At 38.9% G+C, this 21,062-nt stretch overlaps 1 protein-coding gene across 6 annotated transcripts in view; it reads left to right on the top strand.

The window, feature by feature from the left end:
• DNM3 (dynamin 3) overlaps window positions 1-21,062 on the top strand; it is a 557,709-nt gene that overhangs the window by 192,501 nt on the left and 344,146 nt on the right. For all 6 annotated transcript variants that reach the window (XM_012000434.1, XM_012000433.1, XM_012000431.1 and 3 more), the window contains exons 8-10: window positions 1,906-2,041; window positions 4,308-4,375; window positions 8,341-8,479. In XM_012000434.1, coding sequence (XP_011855824.1) covers window positions 1,906-2,041; window positions 4,308-4,375; window positions 8,341-8,479 — 343 coding nt within the window. The remainder of the gene's footprint in view (window positions 1-1,905; window positions 2,042-4,307; window positions 4,376-8,340; window positions 8,480-21,062) is intronic.

Raw genomic sequence — 21,062 nt, 5'->3', positions numbered from 1 at the left:
CTCCTCCTCCTCCTTCTTCTTCTTCTTCTTCTTCTTCTTCTTCTTCCTCTTCTTCCTCTTCTTCCTCTTCCTCTTCCTCTTCTTCTTCTTCTTGGCAGCCAGTGTAAGGTAATTCATTCTTTCATGGAACAAATATTTATTAAATCTCCAAATTATGTTGAGCAGGAAAAGGTAAAGAAAACACATGGTCCTTGCCCTTAGGAGAGTGACTAATAGACGTAGCAATGTAAATGTACTGTGCCAAGTGCTCTGCAGGAAATATGCTGCAGATGCAGAGGAGGGGCAATGAGGAGTGGTGCTGGATAGAGTCATGGATCATGAAAAGTTTCTGGGAAGAACCAATGCTTGATCTGAATCTTAAAGAACATGTAAAAATTAGTCAGGCAAAGCAGCAAGAGACAGAGAGAATGGTGCTCTGAGCAGAAGGAAAAACAAGTGTAAAAGCACAGGGGCATGGTGCATTTGGGGAACTGCAATGACTTCCTTATGGTTGGCTGGAAGGTGAGTGGGATGAGTGGTAAGAGATGGGGCTGAAGAGGCAGCCAAGGCCAGACTATGAAATTCTGGGAGATGGGCTAAAGAGTTTTGACTGTGTATTCAAATTGTGGGGATCCATTGAAAAACAAGGCTAGAGCTAGTTGTAGAGGAGTCACAAATATGTGTTATTCTGATAGGGTGAGGTCTGATTTGGACAAAGATAAACCCAAAAGCAGGATGATCATCTAGAGGAGCCTTCAGTGATGCTGGGAGGTGTTGCTGAGAGCTGAACCAAGGCAGTGTTAGCAGGTTGAGGAGGAAAAGCTCAACTAGCTGAACTGTAACGGAGGAGAAATGACCTACAACTGTCGGCTCCCTGAAACTGTTGGGTGAGGGAAAGGGAGGTATGCTGGATGCCCCATCTTCCCTGCCTGGGGTGGGTGGTGTCATCCTCCATGAGGGGAGATTTGGGAATGCAGGAGGATCAGCAGGTTTGGGAGTGAAAGACATTAAGAGGTTGTTTTAGATGTGTTGAGTTCAAGGCAGCTAAGAGGAAATAAACATCCAGTACAGTTGAGCATATGGGCCACTGTCTTCTGAGAGTTATGGGCTAAAGCGGAAGGTGTGGAGAAACTATTTCTCAATAACCCTTGAAGCTATAGTAACCTTGAAATCACCTAGGGATGAGTGTGAGGAGAGATTGAGGTTGTGACATTGGGGGAGTGAGAGTGCTGGAGCATTTGGAACACTAGGTGGCTGTGATGTCATGGGAGTCCGGGTCCATTTGACTATTCTACATAAAGTTTAATTGATTAACTCTCTATTTCAAGTATTCTTTTTTTTTTTTTTTTTTTTTTTTTTTTTTTGAGACGGAGTCTCACTCTGTCACCCAGGCTGGAGTGCAGTGGTGCCATCTCGGCTCACTGCAAGCTCCGCCTCCCGGATTCACGCCATTCTCCTGCCTCAGCCTCCCAAGTAGCTGGGACTATCTGCACCACGCCTGGCTAATGTTTTGTATTTTCAGTAGAGACGAGGTTTCACTATGTTAGCCTGGTTGGTCTCGAACTCCTGACCTCAGGTGATCCACCCGCCTCGGCCTCCCAAAGTGCTGGGATTATAGGCATGAGCCACCACACCCGGCCCCATCAAGTATTCTTTAAATACTATTTTATGACTGTAATCAAATGAACAGAATGTATTGAAAGACAAATATATTTAAATATTTATTCTAATTAAATGTCTAAAATCTTGATGTGTATTTCATATAATCACACTGTGAGTGCTACATAGAGTGCAGTGTTAACTCTGCCAGTAGGTGCCACTAAGAGTACCTGGAAAACGATTCTAAGGAATAATCATAGGAAAAGAAAATGAAGAGTGCAAAGGCTTGTAACTTTGACTTGAATCTATTTCTCTTTAAAATTACAGGATGGTTCAGCAATTTGCTGTGGACTTTGAGAAGAGAATTGAAGGGTCAGGGGATCAAGTAGATACCCTGGAACTCTCAGGTGGTGCTAAAATCAATCGTATTTTTCATGAACGCTTTCCTTTTGAGATAGTAAAGGTTTGTGTCAAACATTATTTTTTCCCTTAGTTTCACTTCATTTCCGTATTCTGTTTTATACAACTCAATAAAATATTGTGTGAGTGGTATAGAACTAACATAGTTCTTTGAACAAAACCTCCATATTCAGGTAATGAAATTCAGGAGAGAAATGTGTTCTTACTGATGATTCTGATTTTATTTAATGAGTTTTAACTACATTTCAAACACAAATACTAATTGAGTTTCCTATGATGTTTGTTGTCTAATTAATTTAAAAATATTTCTTAAGCATATGCTATGCACCAAATTTCTAGGTGCTAGTGATTAAGACAGGCAAGGCCCTTGCTTGTCTAGGGGGGAAAGACAGAAAATTAACAAACAGACAAAATAAGAAAGTTGCAAATGTTTTTATGTAACATCATATAAAAGAAAGGGGCCGGATGAGCCACTGTTAATGGAATAATCAGGCAAGTTCTGTCTGAGCAGGGGACATTTAAACTATGCCCAGAATGTCATGAAGAGGTCAGCTGGTTAAAGCTCTGGGGGAAAGGGGTTGTTCAAGGCAGAAGTAGCAACCTCGGATAAGACACTAAAGTATGACAGGTGAAGAAGAGATGCAGCTGATGAAGGAGAGGGGCATGAAATGAATTCAGAGAGGGAGGAAGTGTCCAGTTCACACAAGGCTTTCTAGGTTGAGGTAAAGTCTATGCTGAACAATGGGAAGTTACAGGAGGGTTTTAAGCAGTAATGTGACTTGATTCGTTGATGATTTTAGAAGAATAGTATACCTGCTGGATTGTAAAGAGCCAAGAGACGTGAGGAGAACAGTGGGTCAGACAAGGGGTGGATTCGTTTTCTGTGGGGTCTGAAACTTCTACAATTTTGCAGGTCCCCTTGAAGAAGAATACAAAATTATAAACACACAGTCAGGCACAGGGTCTTGGAAGAGGCTGGTGCAAGGGAGAAATGCTGAGAATTAAACTTCTTTAGCTTTCCAGTAAAAGTGCTCCAGCAAGAAAGGATAGAGAGAGATGGGTGGCTTTGGGGTTTTGGAGATAAAGTTGCTAGGGCTTCGACTGAAATGGGAGAATGGAAGAAAGATAAGTTTTTAGATGACTTCCAAGGTTTTGGCTTTCACAGCTGAGTGAGTGGTGGTGCCCATCAGATGAGGGAAATGAAGGAAAAGCTCTGTTTGTATGGAGAAGTGAATTAGGAGTTCTGCTTTGGATGTGCAAAGTGTAAAATGCCCAATAGGCAGTTGAGTGGTTTTAGGGACCATACTACTTGTCTGAAACAGAGAGGCGAGTGCTTATGTCTTCGTGTGGGAAGCAAATGGGTAAATAGATAGTTTCATTCAAATGTGCTAAGTAAAGTGATAAACTTCAGCACAAAGTGCTATGGAAACACAGCCCACAGACATGAATCCCAGCTCAAGTGTGTGAGGGAGCCAGGCTTCTGAGCTGAGTTTGGAAGGATGAGCAGCTAGTTAAGCGGGAAGAGGTAGGTTACAGGAGGGGGTGATCTGGACAGGAGAGGAACGATAAAGGCCCTGAGCTATGAAGCCATTGGTTGTAGGTAGAGACCTAGAGCAATTCGTCATTCCAGGACATAAAGTATGAGGGGGAAGTAGACAGACAATGAAGCTGGAGAGGCCAAATCTCAGAAGTCAGGGCTGAACTCAGTGTTCTCTGGCCACCCCTTCGAGGTCTAAGCTCTGTGACACTTTGATCCTACTTCCAAGTAGATTTATGGTACCTTGGGCTTCTGAGAAATGTTTGTACAGTAATCTATCCTGTGTTGTCTTTTAAAAATAGCACTAATTTTCTTTTACAAAGAGGTCTTTAACTCAAATGGTTTAAGTGGCCAGGGACAAAAGACAGTCATTGTTAATTTCAGGACATCTGTACTGCTACTGCACATCAGGTGATACCCTCATTTATGCATTCTCCTGTGCCTTCAAATTTACCGTATTTAGCAAAAGAATGAAGAATTATACATTTCAAATGAATGGCTAGATTTATGTCCAGAAGGCATCCTTATGCATAGCACTCCATATCTATAATAGAGTTAAAATCCACTGCCCCTAAACTCCCCAAAATCCCTAGTGTTCTGTGTTGCCTTGAACTTTATATAAACAGATGTTTTGGCCATCTGGGTTTAGGTTAGGAAAGACATGAGTATCCACTTATTAATAACGAAGTCAATTTATTCTCATTCTGTATTATTCAACAATATTATTCAAAGGAATTAAGTGTCATAACCATGGCTCATTTTGCATCTGCAGATGGAGTTCAATGAGAAAGAACTGCGAAGAGAAATAAGCTATGCAATCAAAAACATACATGGTATCAGGCAAGTGATTCACATTTTTTTTTGTCATCTGTTCAAGGTACCAAAAGAAAATTAATGTTTATAAATAGCTAGGAAACTCGTCTTTTCATCATTGAACAGGGTAGAATACAGAGGTGGGAGTCAGAAACAGGAAATCCTGCTTTGAAGTTTAATGGTAACTTCCTGTATTGCTGTAGTCAGTTTTTTCCAAGTGAAAAAGCAAAAACATCTTCTGCACTTCCAGCCTGTACTCTGCATAATAGGGGATTCACAGATTAGCAAGACCCCATTCTCCAGAGCCTTCGTTTTTCATGAGGGAGGCCAGACATGCTCATAATTAATCATTACTTATACCGGAGAAGGGACGGATTAATTCTGATTAATGTTGTGGAGCAAGATTGGGAAAGATGAATGGAGGTAGTTACTTTCAAGTTTATCCTTGCTTGTGGAGAGAATGATTTCAACAGGCTAGGAGGTGTTGTGTGTGCATGTGTGCTTGCGCGTGTGGGGGCATGTATATGAAGTGGGTGGCAGTGTGATGAGACAGGAGAGGATGGAAGGATGGAATGGAGGTTGTTGAGGCTGGAGGATAAAAGAAAGGGCTTTCTGGTGGAAGATGTGGGATGACCAGAGGTACAGAGATGAGAGGGCACAGCATGTACCCATGGAGCCAGGAATCATGCATGTGCATTGGGACTGTCTTGAGAAATGTGGTCAGGAGAGCAGAGGGACCTGAGCTGGGTGGAGTTGGGGGTGGGGTGGAACTTGTGTCTGAATTTCCACTTGTTTAAAGTGAATTTATTCTAAATTACCTTCTATCTTAGTCTGTTTGGACTGCTGTAACAAATGACCACAGACTGGGTGGCTTATAAACAACAGAAATTTATTTCTCATGGTTCTGGAGTTTGAAAATCCTAGGTCAGGGTGTGAGCATGGTTGGGTTCTGGTGAGAGCCCTTTTCCAGCCTGCACATTGCTGTCTTCTCATTCTGTCCTCATGTGGCAGAGAGAAAGCTAGTCAGCTCTCTGGCCTCTTCTTATAAGGGCACTAATCCCATTCATGAGGGTTCTGCCCTCATGATGTAATTATCCCCCAAAGGCCCCACCTCCTACTACCATCACATTGAGGGGTACGGTTTCACCATATGAAGTTTTAGGGGAACACAAACATTCAGTTCGTAACAATTTCTTTAAAGAACTATGATGAAAACAAATGATTTTAAAATACTTATTTCTTCATTTCATGTACAGAAGGCTAAACATAACTTAATGAGCATACGTTGAATTGTAGTGTCCTTAATTCAAGGAAATAAAACTTAAGTTGCCTAGTACATAGATTGCCTCATATGAAGGAGGTGGCCTCTGCCTGTTGTCGTTTGTGGCTCAGCCTCTGCCAAAGGGCCGAGTTGAGACTATGCTGGGAACAGACCCTGAGAAGGCAAAGCTTGACACTGAGCGTGCATGTGATGAGTGATTTTACAAAGGAGTTATGATGCTTGAGTTGTTTATTGTTTTAAAATTTAGACAATCTGCTCCACAAATCTCAAATAGTATGGGCAGATATGAGTTTACAAAGTGAAGAGGAGAAAACCTCTATAACCAAACCTAATGTTTTTTCTTTTATCATCGATAGGATTTCTAAGCTCCCTATTCTATTTCTTCTACACCAAATCCAGAATACATATGGTGTAGAAACTGTTTTACTTTTTAGTTGGGCAGATCTGGTATTTGGACATGTTTATCTGATAGATGCAGTAGAACCAAATTACATTTTTTGGGTCATGCAGTATTTGAACTCAGCCAAATACAGTATTTTTACTTCACTTGTAAAACTCATTACCATATGCAGCTTTTGTCAAATATAACTGCAAAATCTCAGTAATTCAGAGTTGTTGATTTCTGACGTATACGCCTAACAACAGGAGATTGTTGGTTGTTATTATAAATTTGCCTGTAAGATGATAAGAAATGCACAGTGTCCTGAGCTTAAGACATACTCACGGTATGCTTATTTAGGCCTTTAAATATGCTTGGTTTGACAATTTTTTTCCCATTTGATTCCATTGGCTATTTGAGTAGTAGAAGCCCTCTTTGCCCATGAAGGACTTGATGGAAGAGATGCTTTGTTTTTCTTCATTGATTTGTTAACACTGAATGCTGACTATGAGCAAGGGAGGGAGACGGTCCTTATGGGGCAAATCAAGATAAATAGGGTAACAACTCTCCCTCCTGTGTAGTGATGGGACTAAAACATGTGCCCAGCTTCCTGCAATGTGAAATAGAATGCTGGGCTTCCAAGAAGGAAGGTCTCAGCAGCAGGACTGGGGAAAGACTGGAACTATAAGTGCTTGCTTTGCATCTGGGCTTTATAGCACAGGTGGGATTTGAATAGACCAAAATTGTGAAGAGCGTGAAATGAACATCATAGACAAAGGCAAAGACATACAATATAAGCAAAGGCAAATTGACTAAAACATAGGGTACGCGAAAGGCGAGGAGAAAAGTAACTATGAAGAAAGATTATAGTCAGTGAAAAAATTTTAGTATTGTACTGAACAGTTTGAATTCGATTCGTACCTAGTTCGGAGAAATTACCATTATAATATAGTATGATTACTACAGTTAGAAATAGAGGTGAGCATAGGGTGCTAAGCAAATGATAAGAAGGAGCGTTAAGTCAAGATAGTATAAGGGAAGTGTGAAAAGATTTTCCAAAAGAGGTACTGTAGAATTCAGTTGCAGGAAGAGAAGTTAACTAATTAAGAAGAGGTGAGGACGGGAGGGAAGAGGGCCTAGGAGTGGAGAGGATCCAGTGCCAAAGCCTGCAGCCTGCCAGCCTTCAGTTATGGCCAAGTCTCAGAGTTCAAAGGCCTCTGTTATTGTAGCTTCTCTCTATTGACCTTTTGTTTAAATTTGAGTAATCATTTTTCACTTTTTATGAAACACATACACATATGCACATGTATATATCTGCTTTCCTGAGTTCCTGTTCAGCATGAGAGAAGCATCGTTATAACACCAATTTGAATTAATTAGAGCCCAAAGGAAGACACTTGTTACTTTGGTTATCATTTGTTATTTTTGTAAAGTCATTATTTAATTTAGGCATCTTGAAATATTAAAATTAATTCATAACTCCCCTTACTGTCTTATTCTCCCAGTACCCCAGGACCTCAGAGTGGGAACTGTCAGGCTGACAGTAATATAGCTGTCCTGGAATGGATAAATTGTATAATCTACTATTTTAGTGTATAAAAAGTGAAGCTCACTGGCTGTTCCACAAAGGAAAAGGAATTGATTTTGGAATCTTTTAGAAATAGGAATCTAAATTGAGAACACCATTTCTATTGTAGCATTTCTTTTTATTGCTGTGAAGCAGTGAGATAAGACAAATTACAGTGAAATATTAGTTAAGGGTCACAAGATGTGCCATATAAACATTCTGGGCACTGTTTTCAGCTAATACTAATCTTCCATAGATTAGAACTTATTATGGTTTAGCAATATTAAAGATATTATTGCCGAGCGCGGTGGCTCAAGCCTGTAATCCCAGCACTTTGGGAGGCCGAGACGGGCGGATCACGAGGTCAGGAGATCAAGACCATCCTGGCTAACACGGTGAAACCCCGTCTCTACTAAAAAATACAAAAAACTAGCCGGGCGAGGTGGCGGGCGCCTGTAGTCCCAGCTACTCGGGAGGCTGAGGCAGGAGAATGGCGTAAAGCCGGGAGGCGGAGCTTGCAGTGAGCTGAGATCGGGCCACTGCACTCCAGCCTGGGCGACAGAGCGAAACTCTGTCTCAAAAAAAAAAAAAAAAAGATATTATTATAGCAGTGCTGTGGATGGAACAAATCACTATGTAACTTTTAAACTTGGTCTATTACATGCTTAATTTAGAAAGGATGTTAATTTAAACATTTTTCAAAAGATTTTTGAATATTACTCAATTTAAAAAATCTCATGGGCTGCTTGCTTTCTTACCTTCAGGACAGGATTGTTTACTCCAGACATGGCATTTGAAGCGATAGTCAAGAAACAGATTGTAAAGTTGAAAGGGCCTTCTTTGAAGAGTGTGGATCTGGTAATACAAGAATTAATCAACACTGTGAAGAAGTGTACCAAAAAAGTAAGTTGGAATTATTTAACTTTCCAGGACATGGCTTTGGTTTACCAACATTCCCTATCTCATTGCATGATTCTCTTTCCCTGACCCTCACTTTGTTACAGATGTTGTGTGTTTGCCTCCAGGGAAGGGTTGTGGAAAATACTGAGTGGGAATTGCTTTCATGGAGGGCAGACATACTGTTTTCTATCATTCCTAATACGGTGGTTTAGAAAGAGTGTATTTCTTTGGCTGATTTTCCCCTTGTTGTCTTAAACAAATAAACATTATTTCCAAACTATTAGGCAAATGTCCTAAGCTTATTTTTCCTGTGGTGCATGGATGAGGGTAATTGTTAGAGAAGGAAATCATCGATAGTACGTATATCATCAGAAAATTCTTCCAAATTGCGAATATGTATTCCACTTGAACCTGGGTGTTCTGGGAAGGGGCAGTGTAGTGTAGTGGATAAGAACCCAGCCTTGGAGTTTCAGTGACCTAGATTGAAATCCTGGCTCTGATACTTTCTATGTGACCTTGGGTTTAACCTCTCTAGTCTTGTTAATTTATCTGTCAAATGAGGATGGTGATGATAATAGTAATACCACTTTAGTGAGGATTAAACAAGATGATGCCTGAAACCTATGGGCCACCTAACACACTGATTAACCATAGTTTAAGTGCTCAGTAAATGGTGGGTGATCCATAAATTGCCATTTTAGCAGCAGGGAAGTGTTGAAAAGATTTTCCAAAAGAGGTACTATAGAATTCAGTTGCAGGAAGAGAAGTTAACGAATTAAGAAGTGGTGAGGAGGGGAGGGAAGAGGGCTTAGGAGTGGGGAGGATCCAGTGCCAAAGCCTGCAGCCTGCATAAATATTAATAGATATTTATAAATAGATATTAATAAATAACATAAATATTAATAGATATTCTCTACCCTGAGTATCTATTAAATCTATGCTGTAGAGTGCTGGGGTAAGACTTCCCAAGTAGGAGGACTCCTCACTGAGGAATATGGAGAACATGTGCTGAATTTCTCGGTTCATGGAAGGAATATCTTGTATTGAAAAACATAAAAAGAGAATTAGTGATGGTGTTTACAGTAGGGTAGGTCTAGCCCCCTGACAGTTAACACTCATGCTTTTAATATTTCTCCAACCTATGGATAATTCCATTTTTGTTAGTTTTGTTATCCTTCCCTTTATAGATGGTTATGAGGAATGTGGAGAACATGTGCTGAATTCCTCGGTTCATGAAAGGAATATCTTGTGTTGAAAAACACAAAAAGAGAATTAGTGATGGTGTTTACAGTAGGGTAGGTCTAGCCCCCTGACAGTTAACACTCATGCTTTTAATATTTCTCCAACCTATGATAATTCTGTTTTTGTTAGTTTTGTTATCTTTCCCTTTATAGATGGTTACGAGGAGCTACCTTTCTGAAAAACTAGTGGGAAGAAAGAGAGAGAATGAGAGGGACAGAGAATTAGAATGAATATGAATATTAGTTCCCATTTACCTGACAGAAGGGCTCAGGTAAAGAACAGATGTACATAGGAGAAGAGGCATGTGGGCCGAATTCCTAGATGTGAAGGCTGAAAGAAAAGCAGTAAATGGAACTAGCTTGGGACCCAGAGGTGACTGGGAGTTTCAGACCCCTTTTCTAGAGCTCCTACTGCCCTTCCACCTCACTTCCTAAACTCCTGGTTTTTCTTCTCCAAAACAAGAAGAGCCACAGGAGTAAAGGGACTGAGGGACAGAAAGAAGAATGCACATGGAGTTGAAAAAAATCAATCTTTCTACTGGCTCACCTCTTAGAAAGCTGAAGTCAGTTGCTAACAGTTCTCATCCCTGCTACCCTCACCTACTCTTCAAAATGCAACCTATCATGTCCCTTGTACATTTAAAGCTCTCTTAATTGATCTCTTTGCTGACTTTCAAGATTAACTGATGCTGAGTTTCCTAAGGATTGCCACTCTCAGCACACAGATGTGTTTAGCCAGAGGCTTCTCTTTAGGTTGTCCATGTCTCTTACTCCTACCAATTAACCTGTCTTCTTTACGAGGGACAGTTGTGCTGCGTTTGTTCCCAAACCCATTTAGCCAGTCGTACTTATTTGAATAATATACTTTGAATAAACAGAGTAATTAAACTGATCCAATGCAAAAAAGACTTTGAGTTTTGTTTCTATGAAAACTAACCTGAATGCTGTGAGAAGACTTGATAAATGTTAACTGCAAAAGCTTTGCTATTGACTAGGTGTAGGCAGGATAATGGCAAAAGAATGTGTGTGTGTGTGAGGAGGGGATTATAAAAATCTGAATAAGTTTGGCATTCAAATTATTTCACAAGTATCTTCAGGTTCTCCCTCTACTGTAAAGAAAGCAAAACTGGAAATCATAGATGAAGGATGTGGTTTATGTAAGACAGAAGATGCATAACTCCGATCAGCAGATCCATATGCAGAGAACAGACCTTGGCCTTACATCAAAAGATTGGCACATGTGTGGACATTTATGTTTTAAGTTATATAAAGTGTTTATGGTATGCATGAATCTTTCTTTTTTTTTTTTTTTTATCATTTCCCATTTTATCCAGCCTACTGGAAAGCCAACAGTCAGTTCTGATGGCATGGGATGAGACAGCTTGTTCCCAGACACTTTTTGGCTTCTATTCTTGCTCTCCACCCTTTCCATTATGCTCCTTGGATTGGTCTTCTATATATTTTTACTATCTTCTCAAAACATTTTATAGTTTGCCTTAGATAAACATAAAATCTAGCTTTTCCCCTGAGGTTACTGTTTACCCTTTAGCTTTCTTCAGTGAAGGATATTTATTCTAGCCCAAACTGGAAAAATCTGAGGGCCTTTATTGGGTATGACATTTGCCCACTTCTCCTTTTGTGGCTTCCAAAGATTATTCCTTCACTTTCTCATAGTCTTCCATTAAGGCCTAGGTGGTGCCAGCTGTACCTGTTCCTTATATTCACTGTCACCACCAAGTTCCAGGTCACTCCCTTGCATTCTTCAGGATCTTTAGAACCTGGCTTACATTTTTCCTCTCCATCCCCAATTCACCTTCAACTTGGAAGTGTTCAATGTCCATGCGGATATCATGTCCAATGCCTGAAAGCAACTTTTCCTTGAGATCTTTGCTCTCCATTCAGTCTGAGCTAGCACATAGTTTCATGACGTCTGGCTCTTGTTGTCATCAAAAAATGTTTTACTAGGAAATTGTAAACCCTTTTAAAGGGCCTGCAGAATGCTGATCACCCCCTTCATCCTCTTTAGATTTTAAGCCAATTGGGAAATTAACGGAAAAGCTCTATTTTGAAGGTTTGAAATTTAGTGTCCACTTCACTGCTGACATGTCTAGGTTGGAAAATGTGTCTGGGCCTTGCTGCTAAAGTGGGAGCCTCCTGTTATTTCCCCTTCCAGCATTAAACCTTAGAGCCCATAAGGTGTACGGGTGAGCAGATGTACATCCATCATTAGTTTTCTTATCTATTACTTCAGTTCCACTTGGATTAACTTGGCCACCTTTTGAAACTCCAGGACTGCTAAAATTTACTGCTTGTCTTTATTTTCCTTTCCCCACAGGCTTCTGAAGAGCTTGGAGATATTTGTCTATTTGTGTGAACTGGTGCCACAATATACTCATGGTCTTCCTCTTAGTCCAATTTCAACTGCCGCCCAGTAGTGCTTCAGTATCTTAGTAATTAGCAACTTCCTGTGTTCTCCATGATAATGGTGTTACACTTTTAGCACTCTCTTCAAGCCACCTGACTCATCACTTTTCATCCTCACTTTCAATGAAGATTTCGCAGAGAAAATAGGGGCCATAAATGGGCACTATGAAACATTGATTCTTGTCTTCTATCCCTCAAACTTACCTGTATTCACAGCCACACCCCCTTCTTATCTTCGCTGTTGAGATACTATTCCTGACCAAGGGGGTAGGGGATGGTTTCCTATCTGTACTCTCACCTCCTTTGAGGACGTACTCTTTTTAGCCTTTTATTTCCTGAACCATCATCTTCACCATCACATTTTAAAAAATCAGCTTATAAATATATCTATGTCTGTCCAAATTTAAAAAAAAAACAGTGACAAAGACTCATCTGCTGCCCTACTTTTCTCCTTTCATGGTCAGCCTTCTTGGGGAAAAAAGTAATTTATGCTTTGCATCTTTGCTGTCTCATCTCCAGTTAATTCCTCAACTGAAATTTGGCTTCTAACCCACTATTCTATAGAGTTAATTATTGCAAAGATCAGTGAGAGTCCTGATTGCCAAGCCCAATGGACACTCTTATTCCTGAGACTATATTCCACTTTCTTTATAAAGCTGGCCCTCCTCTCTCATGGGCTCTCTTCCCTCTTTCTCTTTATTCCTTCTCCACCTCCTTTGAGCATTCGTCCATTTTTGCTTGCCTCTAAACACTGGGATCCCACAGAGGTTACTCCTGGTTTTATTCTCTTCTTACTATATTTTCTCCTTGACAGATCATGTCTGTGATAGTTCAACTACCACTTAAAATATTGCTGATTCCCAAATCTGTACTTCTAGCTCAAGCCTCTTTAAGGGAGGCTTGACTGCAACTATTCTCTTTTCTTACTTAAAGTGCTGAGCATTACTTTTAAGCCTGAATTACTCCAGTGGACCCCTAACAGATCTACTTCTAGCCTGGTCACCCTCAAATTCATCTTTGCCACTGCTTGCAAAGTGATTTTTCTAAAAAACAGATATACCTTTTGCCCATATCCTCAAAATTATTCAACGACTTCTCAGAGCCTTGAGAATAAAGTTCAGCTAATTTAGGGTTGTATTTAGCTTCCCCGTATGATCTCTGAATACTTCTCCAGCTATATCTTTGGTCCCACCGCTTGCTTCAGCCATTCTAGATGATTTGCACTATCTTAAAAGATTTTTCATGCCTTTGCCATTTGCATAAATGATTCCTTTTGTCTAGAATGTCTCACTTTCCCTCCTGTGTTTACCTGCCATCCCCTCTCATTTTTAGGGAGCCAGTTCAATCATTCTATTTTCCTTAAAATCTTCCCAAAGGGCCTCTGTGAGTCCCTTCCTGGTCTCTCTCCCAACTCCCCTTTTAGTGCTTCTGTTGATACCCTATGTGTATTTGTATCATAGCATTTATGATACTGCCCTGAGATTTGTTTGTATTTATTTGTTTACATATCTCCTCTTGTTGATTATAAGCTCCTTTGAAAAAAAGGCACTGTGTTTTTTATCTTATCTAACTAGACTGTAACACAGTGACCAACTACACATATGGGCATTTTATAAACATTTACTGACAATTTAGATGTTCTAAAGTTATCCAGTGGTCACAAATATATATACTTGGTTTTAAAAGAGTATTTTAGCCTTTCCTTTTAAGATGATAAAATTTAGGCAGATTTTCTTTCAAACATCTATCCTTTTCCTTATGCTGCATTTTGATGTTTTTCATTTTTGGCCTTATTAGGTATACTTTCAATATCTTTTATTTAAAAACTGGTCTAATTAAAATATTTTGCAAAGCAAAATAATCCTAATTAGAGTTGAGTCTGCTGGGACTTTATTACTTGCCTTCTTTTGAACATGAGCCATAGATAAGGTGACTATGTAACTTACTGTTCAGTACAAGACATTTCTGAGACTTAAAGGGGGTGCTATGAATACTTTCACTGGAGTAATAGGAGTAATCAAAGACTGCCCCAGGCAATGTGAAAATAAGTAATTCCAGCTATATTGTAATTATATATATATTTCTGTTATAGTGTATATACATATATAAACATAAAATACAGTTTTCATTTACAACTCCTCATGTGATGCCTTATGTGTAAAAACCTTAAATGCTTTTTTCTTCAGCTGCATTAAATAAACATCAGTGAAGAACATATGGGATTTATGTGTGTTCAAACAACAAAACACAAAGCTAGACTCCTAACCTGGGGGAATGCATTTCTTCCCAGATATTTTCTCACTGTTGCCTCTGGGGCACTGGAGGATAAGACAGGAACATTAGAGCTTTATGAGCTATTTGGCTTCATGCCAGGGACATCTCAACTTTAAAATTATTTTGGTGGGCATCTCTTTTCAGCTGCTTTTCCTTACCTCCTCTTCTCCAGTGCATCATCATCACAGGGTGCTGAAGGTCTTTTCAGGAAGCACTGAGAGGAACATCTTGGTTTTTTTAACCACAGTTTAGCAACTGTGACATTTACTGGCCTTTTGGGAAACCGCATTCTTGGATCATTATCATACTAATTAATTGATTTTTTTCCTGTTTAGAAAAAAAAAAAGTTTTGCAAGGGGGAAGAAAAAAAGATACCTTAGTCAGCTATTAGAAATACAGGGAAAGGGCCAGGCGTGGTGGCTCACGCCTGTAATCTCAGCACTTTGGGAGGCCAAGACAGGTGGATCACCTGAGGTCAGGAGTTTGAGACCAGCCTGGCCAACGTGGTAAAACCCCATTTCTAATAAAAATACAAAAATTAGCTGAACGTGGTAGGGGGTGCCTATAGTCTCAACTACTCAGGAGGCTGAGGCAGGAGGATTGCTGGAACCCGGAAGGTGGAGGCTGCAGTGAGTCGAGATCGCACCTTTGCACTCCAGCCCAGGTGACAACAGTGAGACTCCATTTCCAAAAAAAAAATTAAAAAAATAAATAAAGGGAAAGATTTTCCATTAAGAAGTGCTGTTAGAAGAAATGCTGAATCTTGTGGCTTATTAGGTAAGTAAATATCTAGCTCTGAATACACATAACTAAACAAGTGAATCCAAGTCCTTACCATGGCTTCCAAGGCCCTACACAGTCTTGCCCCCAGCTTTTCATCTCTAAACTCATCTCCTCCCCTTTCTCTCCTCCTCTCGGTCCTCTCCAGCTGCACTGGATTCCTTATTTATTTAGCAGGCCAATGAAACATGACTGTAGAGTCTTTGCACTTCTCATTCTTCATGTAGGAAATGATCTGCCCCAAGATAGCTGCATGGATCAAACCATTGCTTGTTTCAGGTCTCTGTTATTCAAATGCCCCATAAAGCAGAGTCTTTCTCTGACTTTTCTGTTTACAGTTGCATAGCCCTCCCCCAAACACACACACACACACACACACACACACACACACACACACACACACGCCATCGTTCATCTACTTACCAAACTGTATTTTTCTTTGCCGTATATATTACTCTTAATATATTAATTATATTATTTATGTCTCTTGTTGTTATCATAAGATAATCAAGGGGCCTTGAGAATACAAGTTGCATGAGAATAAGAACTTGGCTTATTAAGCTCATTGCTCTGTTTGTCAACCCTAAAACAGCCTGGTTTTCAACAGTAATTATTGAATGAATGATTAAAAAAATGAATTATATCTCATTGATTCAGTAGGTGACGGTCAATTTGTCTGAAGTAGGATGAAGGAAAATGGCTTCAAAGCATCATACTATTTAGGACTTTCTTTTAGGTTTATATAGATGTGCTGTGATTTTTACGCTGCATGAAAATACTTGCATTTCACCTCCTAATGGTTGCCACCCAGTCAAACTCTGTGCTGTGCTTTGCATACAATACATGTCTAATGTAATAGACATGGTGCCCAGGTTGGTGCCATGTAATAGCCTGGTGCGCAGGCTTCAAATCAGACAGGTTATTAAAGTCTGAAACTTTTGTTGGGTATTTTAGGAAATTCAGGCCTGGGACTCAGTTTTAATGTGATAGAATCTCACCTTTTAATCTTAAAACTCATTAAAGGATTTGTAATCTTTATAATTGGTTCTTAATTTATAATTCACCATGGTCCCTGATTTTTCTCCCACTTTCTGTTTTGAAGGTTTTTTTTTTTTCCATTTTAACTGCTCATTAATGTGTCTACCAGAGATAAACTTGGGAAGAGAGAGATGAAAATCTGATTATGATCTTCAGGTGTTGTTTTGCCACCATGTCAACCCACCCTGACTTCCTTTTTGGATGTTTTCTGAATTACTTAAGTAACAGGCCTTTTGACTACTCTGTGGCACCCAGTTTTATTCACTCAAGGTTGGACTTTTAATTTTGTTTTTGTTTTTCTACTCTCCTTGTTTCTTAGGTGAGGACTTTTTTGTTTTTATTCCTTAGCATTTCATAAATAACACTAGAGTTCTCTTCATTTCTCTGTTTAAAAGTTTTTCCATCTTATACCTCACCACTTCTCCTGCCCTTTGTGGAAAATATTTGAGGTTTCTAGATTAAGTATTTGCCCACCTGGAGAATGAAGCCTAACATTAGCCCACTTGGTCCCAGTTCGCCTAGTTGGGATCTGGCACTCCTTTCCGCTTCCTGCCAACTTCACTTTGACCTTCCTTGACTTCTCACATGCCACTCATATGCCAATGTAGAACACCTCATAAGGAACTTTCCCATTAACCCCTGTGCAACTTAGAAAACAGTCACTATTTCTTGATCTCTTTATATTAGAATTGCTTCTAATCTTCAATCACCTTTATAAATTTTTCTACAAATACATCTGTTTAAAAAATTTTTTTTCATAGCAAATGTGTTGTGCGCAGATGAGTGTCTTCTCATATCCTGAATAAATCCAACACTATACTATACCAAAACAAAGGATGGCTAGGGATTTTGTCGGGTTGGGTGGGTGGTTAATTCACAGAAAATGAAATAAAAAAATTGAATGCTCTTATGAGTGCTAAAATTCACTCATCACTTGAATTATTTCTACTTGGTTTGTAGCAAGCAGCTAGCATTTAAAGGTTTACAGCTTTTTCATAAAAACCCTTATCTTTAGGTCAGCCAAACCAATCAAGTCAATTTAAGTATAGAAAAAATTTTGTTCTGACTTTATTTTCTTAGTGAGGTTTGGTATGGAACTATGAACAGATGGTTACCTAATAACTCCAGTTTTTGCTAGAGGCATCGAACTTGTTCCTCTTGAAGATACAGAAATCTTGCCTGGTCTCTTGACCATTTCAAGAAAAATGTACTAGCATAGCATAGATCTTATGATTTGATAAACTGTTAATACATTTTGGAAGTGTATAATTTTTGTTTTGTTGGATAGAAATGTCTTCCAAGTTTTTTTTTTTCTCTAGGAAAATGTGACTTATTGAAATTAAATTTTTATATTGAGGTTCCACCAAAATAATTAATCACTACCCTAAATAACACTTATAACATTGGACCTTATTAAAACATGTTTTGCTGCTTTCTCTCAGAACATGTATAATTAAAATATTCTCCTTGAATTAAATGTTGAAGGTTTTGATTCCTAAAGTCTTGTATATTGTATTGTTTCTCCATTGAATCTTCTTTATTATTTAAGAATACTCAACGCAGGCCAGACGTGGTGGTGGGTGCCTATAGTTCCAACTATTCGGGAGGCTGAGAAAGGAGCATTGCTTGAACCCAGGAGGTGGAGGTTGCAGTGAGCCAAGATGTGTCACTGCACTCCAGCCTGGGCAACAGAGTGAGACTCTGTCTTAAAAAAAAAAAAAAAAGGATGTTCAATGCAATTTTAACAATAAGCCATTTAGAACTAATTTGCTGTATAATAAATGTATAGCTTTGACTACAAGTTTCACTATTATAATGTAAGCATCAAATCCTCAGAGGACCTCTCATACCTGGTTTATGCATTTATTTCTTCATATTTCCCCTTGGTTTTTAGAAAATATTTCTCTTATATGACTATTTATCTGTATAGGCAACCTGCCACTCAAGACTATGTGGTTTCTAATATCAGGTGTTATGACATAAACTGAGCATGGAGCTGGACTGTAGCAGTTGCACAATGAATGACTGATGTGACATAAATTTAGGAATGTAGTTATTATAACGAATAGCAAATCCTTAATCCCTTGACTCTCTATAAACCAATTTGTAGGTTATTTAATTAATCATTATAGGAATAAAGGCCTAAAGATGACATCTTCTACATCAATATTATTTGGGCATACATAATTAATATTCTGATTACTTTGACAAATAATAACTCCCGTATTCTTACAACTGTAGGCTTTTAATTTGACATTGAAATTTAAAAAGTGCAAAAATGATTGACAATTATAATGGAATAAATGATTGAAGAAATGGTGATTGCACATTAAATAAGAGACATAGAAGAGAGGTGAGGGATTGAATTGAGCAATGAAAGTTAAGTATGTTTTAAAGCTAAGTAAAGGGTGATGCAAACTGAGCAGGGCACAGTTTGAATGAGATCATGAAATAATCTCATTATGAGATTAAATGAAATAATGAAATGAGTGGTAGAAAGCCTAATCAGAAATCATTTTAAATGTCAGTAGAACTTTTTTTTTTAAGCCTCTCTATGTATGTATCTTAAGAATTGGGACTATTTATATATTTGGGACTATTTATATATAAAAAGAATTGGGACTATTTATATATATTTTATATTTGAAAGCCAGCAGTTAAAACCAAGATTTTGACTCTTATACTCCCACAATCAGTTCAATATCAACCAGCTAGTAATCAAACCAGTTGTTTCGTTAATGCCATTCAGTGATGCCTAAATCTTACATTGCTTAGTGTCTCTTCAAGGTTTTTCCTCCTTTGTCTCCATAATGGTAGTTCTTCTAGTGTATACTCTTTTTCTTTTGTTCTGCTTAGAATTTAGGCTTATTGACTTCCAGTTGTCTCAATTGTAGGTACAAAATTGTGGCTCTTACAGATTCCTTTTCTGGTAGAATTAAGCCCATGGGCAGTAAGCTTGGAAAGATCAGGAGATACACACATGCACACAGATCAATTCTCCTGCCAAGGCCAGTAGATTGGAGGCATTCTTAGATGTCTGTACTTCATGGGATATTCTTGTCATTTTGGCCTTTCCCTGACTTAATGATGGCCATGTACTGGCCTGGGGTCCTTCAGCTATCAAGTGTTTAGTTTCTGAATAAATATTTATATTGCCACTATTTGATGGTTTTAAAAATAACTTTCTGCTGTAATCTGTTTTCTAAATGTTGTTAAAGGCATCCCAGTCTTCCTTGGTAGACATCAATTGCTTGCGTAGTTACTTCTCTGAGGCAAAGTGATTCTATAATAGTCTGGCTGTCATTGAATAGCTTGGGAGGCTGTCTGGGTGCAGGGGAATTGATTGTCTTGGTGGCCTAGGGCAGGCTAATGGTTGGTGTCAGATACATCACTCAGGTTTGCACTAGTCAAGAAGGACTGGAATTGATCAGCCATCTCTTCCACTCTGAAGGCTTTTATGAGCCTCACAAAAAATAACTTGCAGGACTTTCAGAGAGTTAAGAGGGGTTCTGGTATAATAGAGCATTTTCTGGAGAATGTTGCCAAAATGAGAAGTATGAGCTCCATTTGTATCTTGCAATAATTCATGAAATAAGCCCCCAGGTGAGCATACATCTCAGGATTCAGATAAGAGCCAGTAAGGGGATGAGAAATCGAGGACCTCATAGAGACACTGGTGATGATTTTTGAGGTAACTAAAACAGTCAGGTTTCTATGCTTTTATGATGTTATGAACATAATCTATATCCACTGTAGAAATATTTGGAAAATGTAGATAAATAAAATTATGCATTATTCAAAGAATTATCTCTATTAACACTTTTTAGTATCGTGCAAATCTTTTTCTATGCAGAGAGAGTAGACTTGTAGCAACGGAAGATTTAACATATATGAGATCTTGTGATTATGATGGTTCCACGAAGTACTGTAGTTTGTTATCTTGCTAAGATACTAATATATGTTGTGCATGCTATAAAGGTAATGTGCACAGTGACCCCAGGTGACCATACAGAAGCCACATTTCAGGGAGGCCTTGATTCAAGTCCTTACAAGTTTGGAGAAATATTATATGCTACCATATTACTCAAGAATGTTGGTATTTGTAACATTGGGCTATATCCTTGAAAAATATCAAGGGTATATGGTGGTGTGTGACTCTGTGCATGTGTGCATGTGTGTGTGGATGTGTCTTAGTTCATTTTCTGTTGTTTGTAACAGAATACCTGAAACCGGGTATACAGAAAAGGGATTTATTTCTTTATACAGAAAAGGAATTTATACAGAAAAGGAATTTATTTCTTACAGTTTATGGAAGCTGAGGAGTCCAGCACTGAGCGTCTGCCTCTGGTAAGGGCCTTCTTGCTGGTGGGGACTCTGTGCAGAGTCCCAAGGTGGTGCAGGGTATCAGTCATATAGTAAGGGCACTGAGTGTGGTAGCATGCTAGCTCAGGTTGCTAGTCCTCTTCTTATAAAGCTACCAGTCCCACTCCCATGATAACCTATTAATCTATTAATCCATGAATGGATTAATCCACTCATGATGGCTGAGCCTTCATGACCCAATCACCTCTTAAAAGCCCGACTGGTCAGTGTAGCCACATTGGGGATTGAATTTTAGTATGAATTTGGAGGGAAGAAATATCCAAACCAAAACACTATGCTTGTGCATAATCACATTATATATTTAGTAGCCTAATTTTCTTCACTTAGTGTTGTAAATACCTTACCGTGTCATTAGCTATACAAAATTAATGTGCAAAAATCACAAGCATTCTTATACACCAGTAACAGACAAACAGAGAGCCAAATCATGAATGAACTTCCATTCA

Source organism: Mandrillus leucophaeus, unplaced genomic scaffold (assembly GCF_000951045.1).
Source record: "Mandrillus leucophaeus isolate KB7577 unplaced genomic scaffold, Mleu.le_1.0 Scaffold629, whole genome shotgun sequence".
NCBI classification, from domain to species: domain Eukaryota; kingdom Metazoa; phylum Chordata; class Mammalia; order Primates; family Cercopithecidae; genus Mandrillus; species Mandrillus leucophaeus.
The sequence above is the reverse complement of the archived record's forward strand: the minus strand, read 5'-3'. Positions and strand labels throughout refer to the sequence as shown.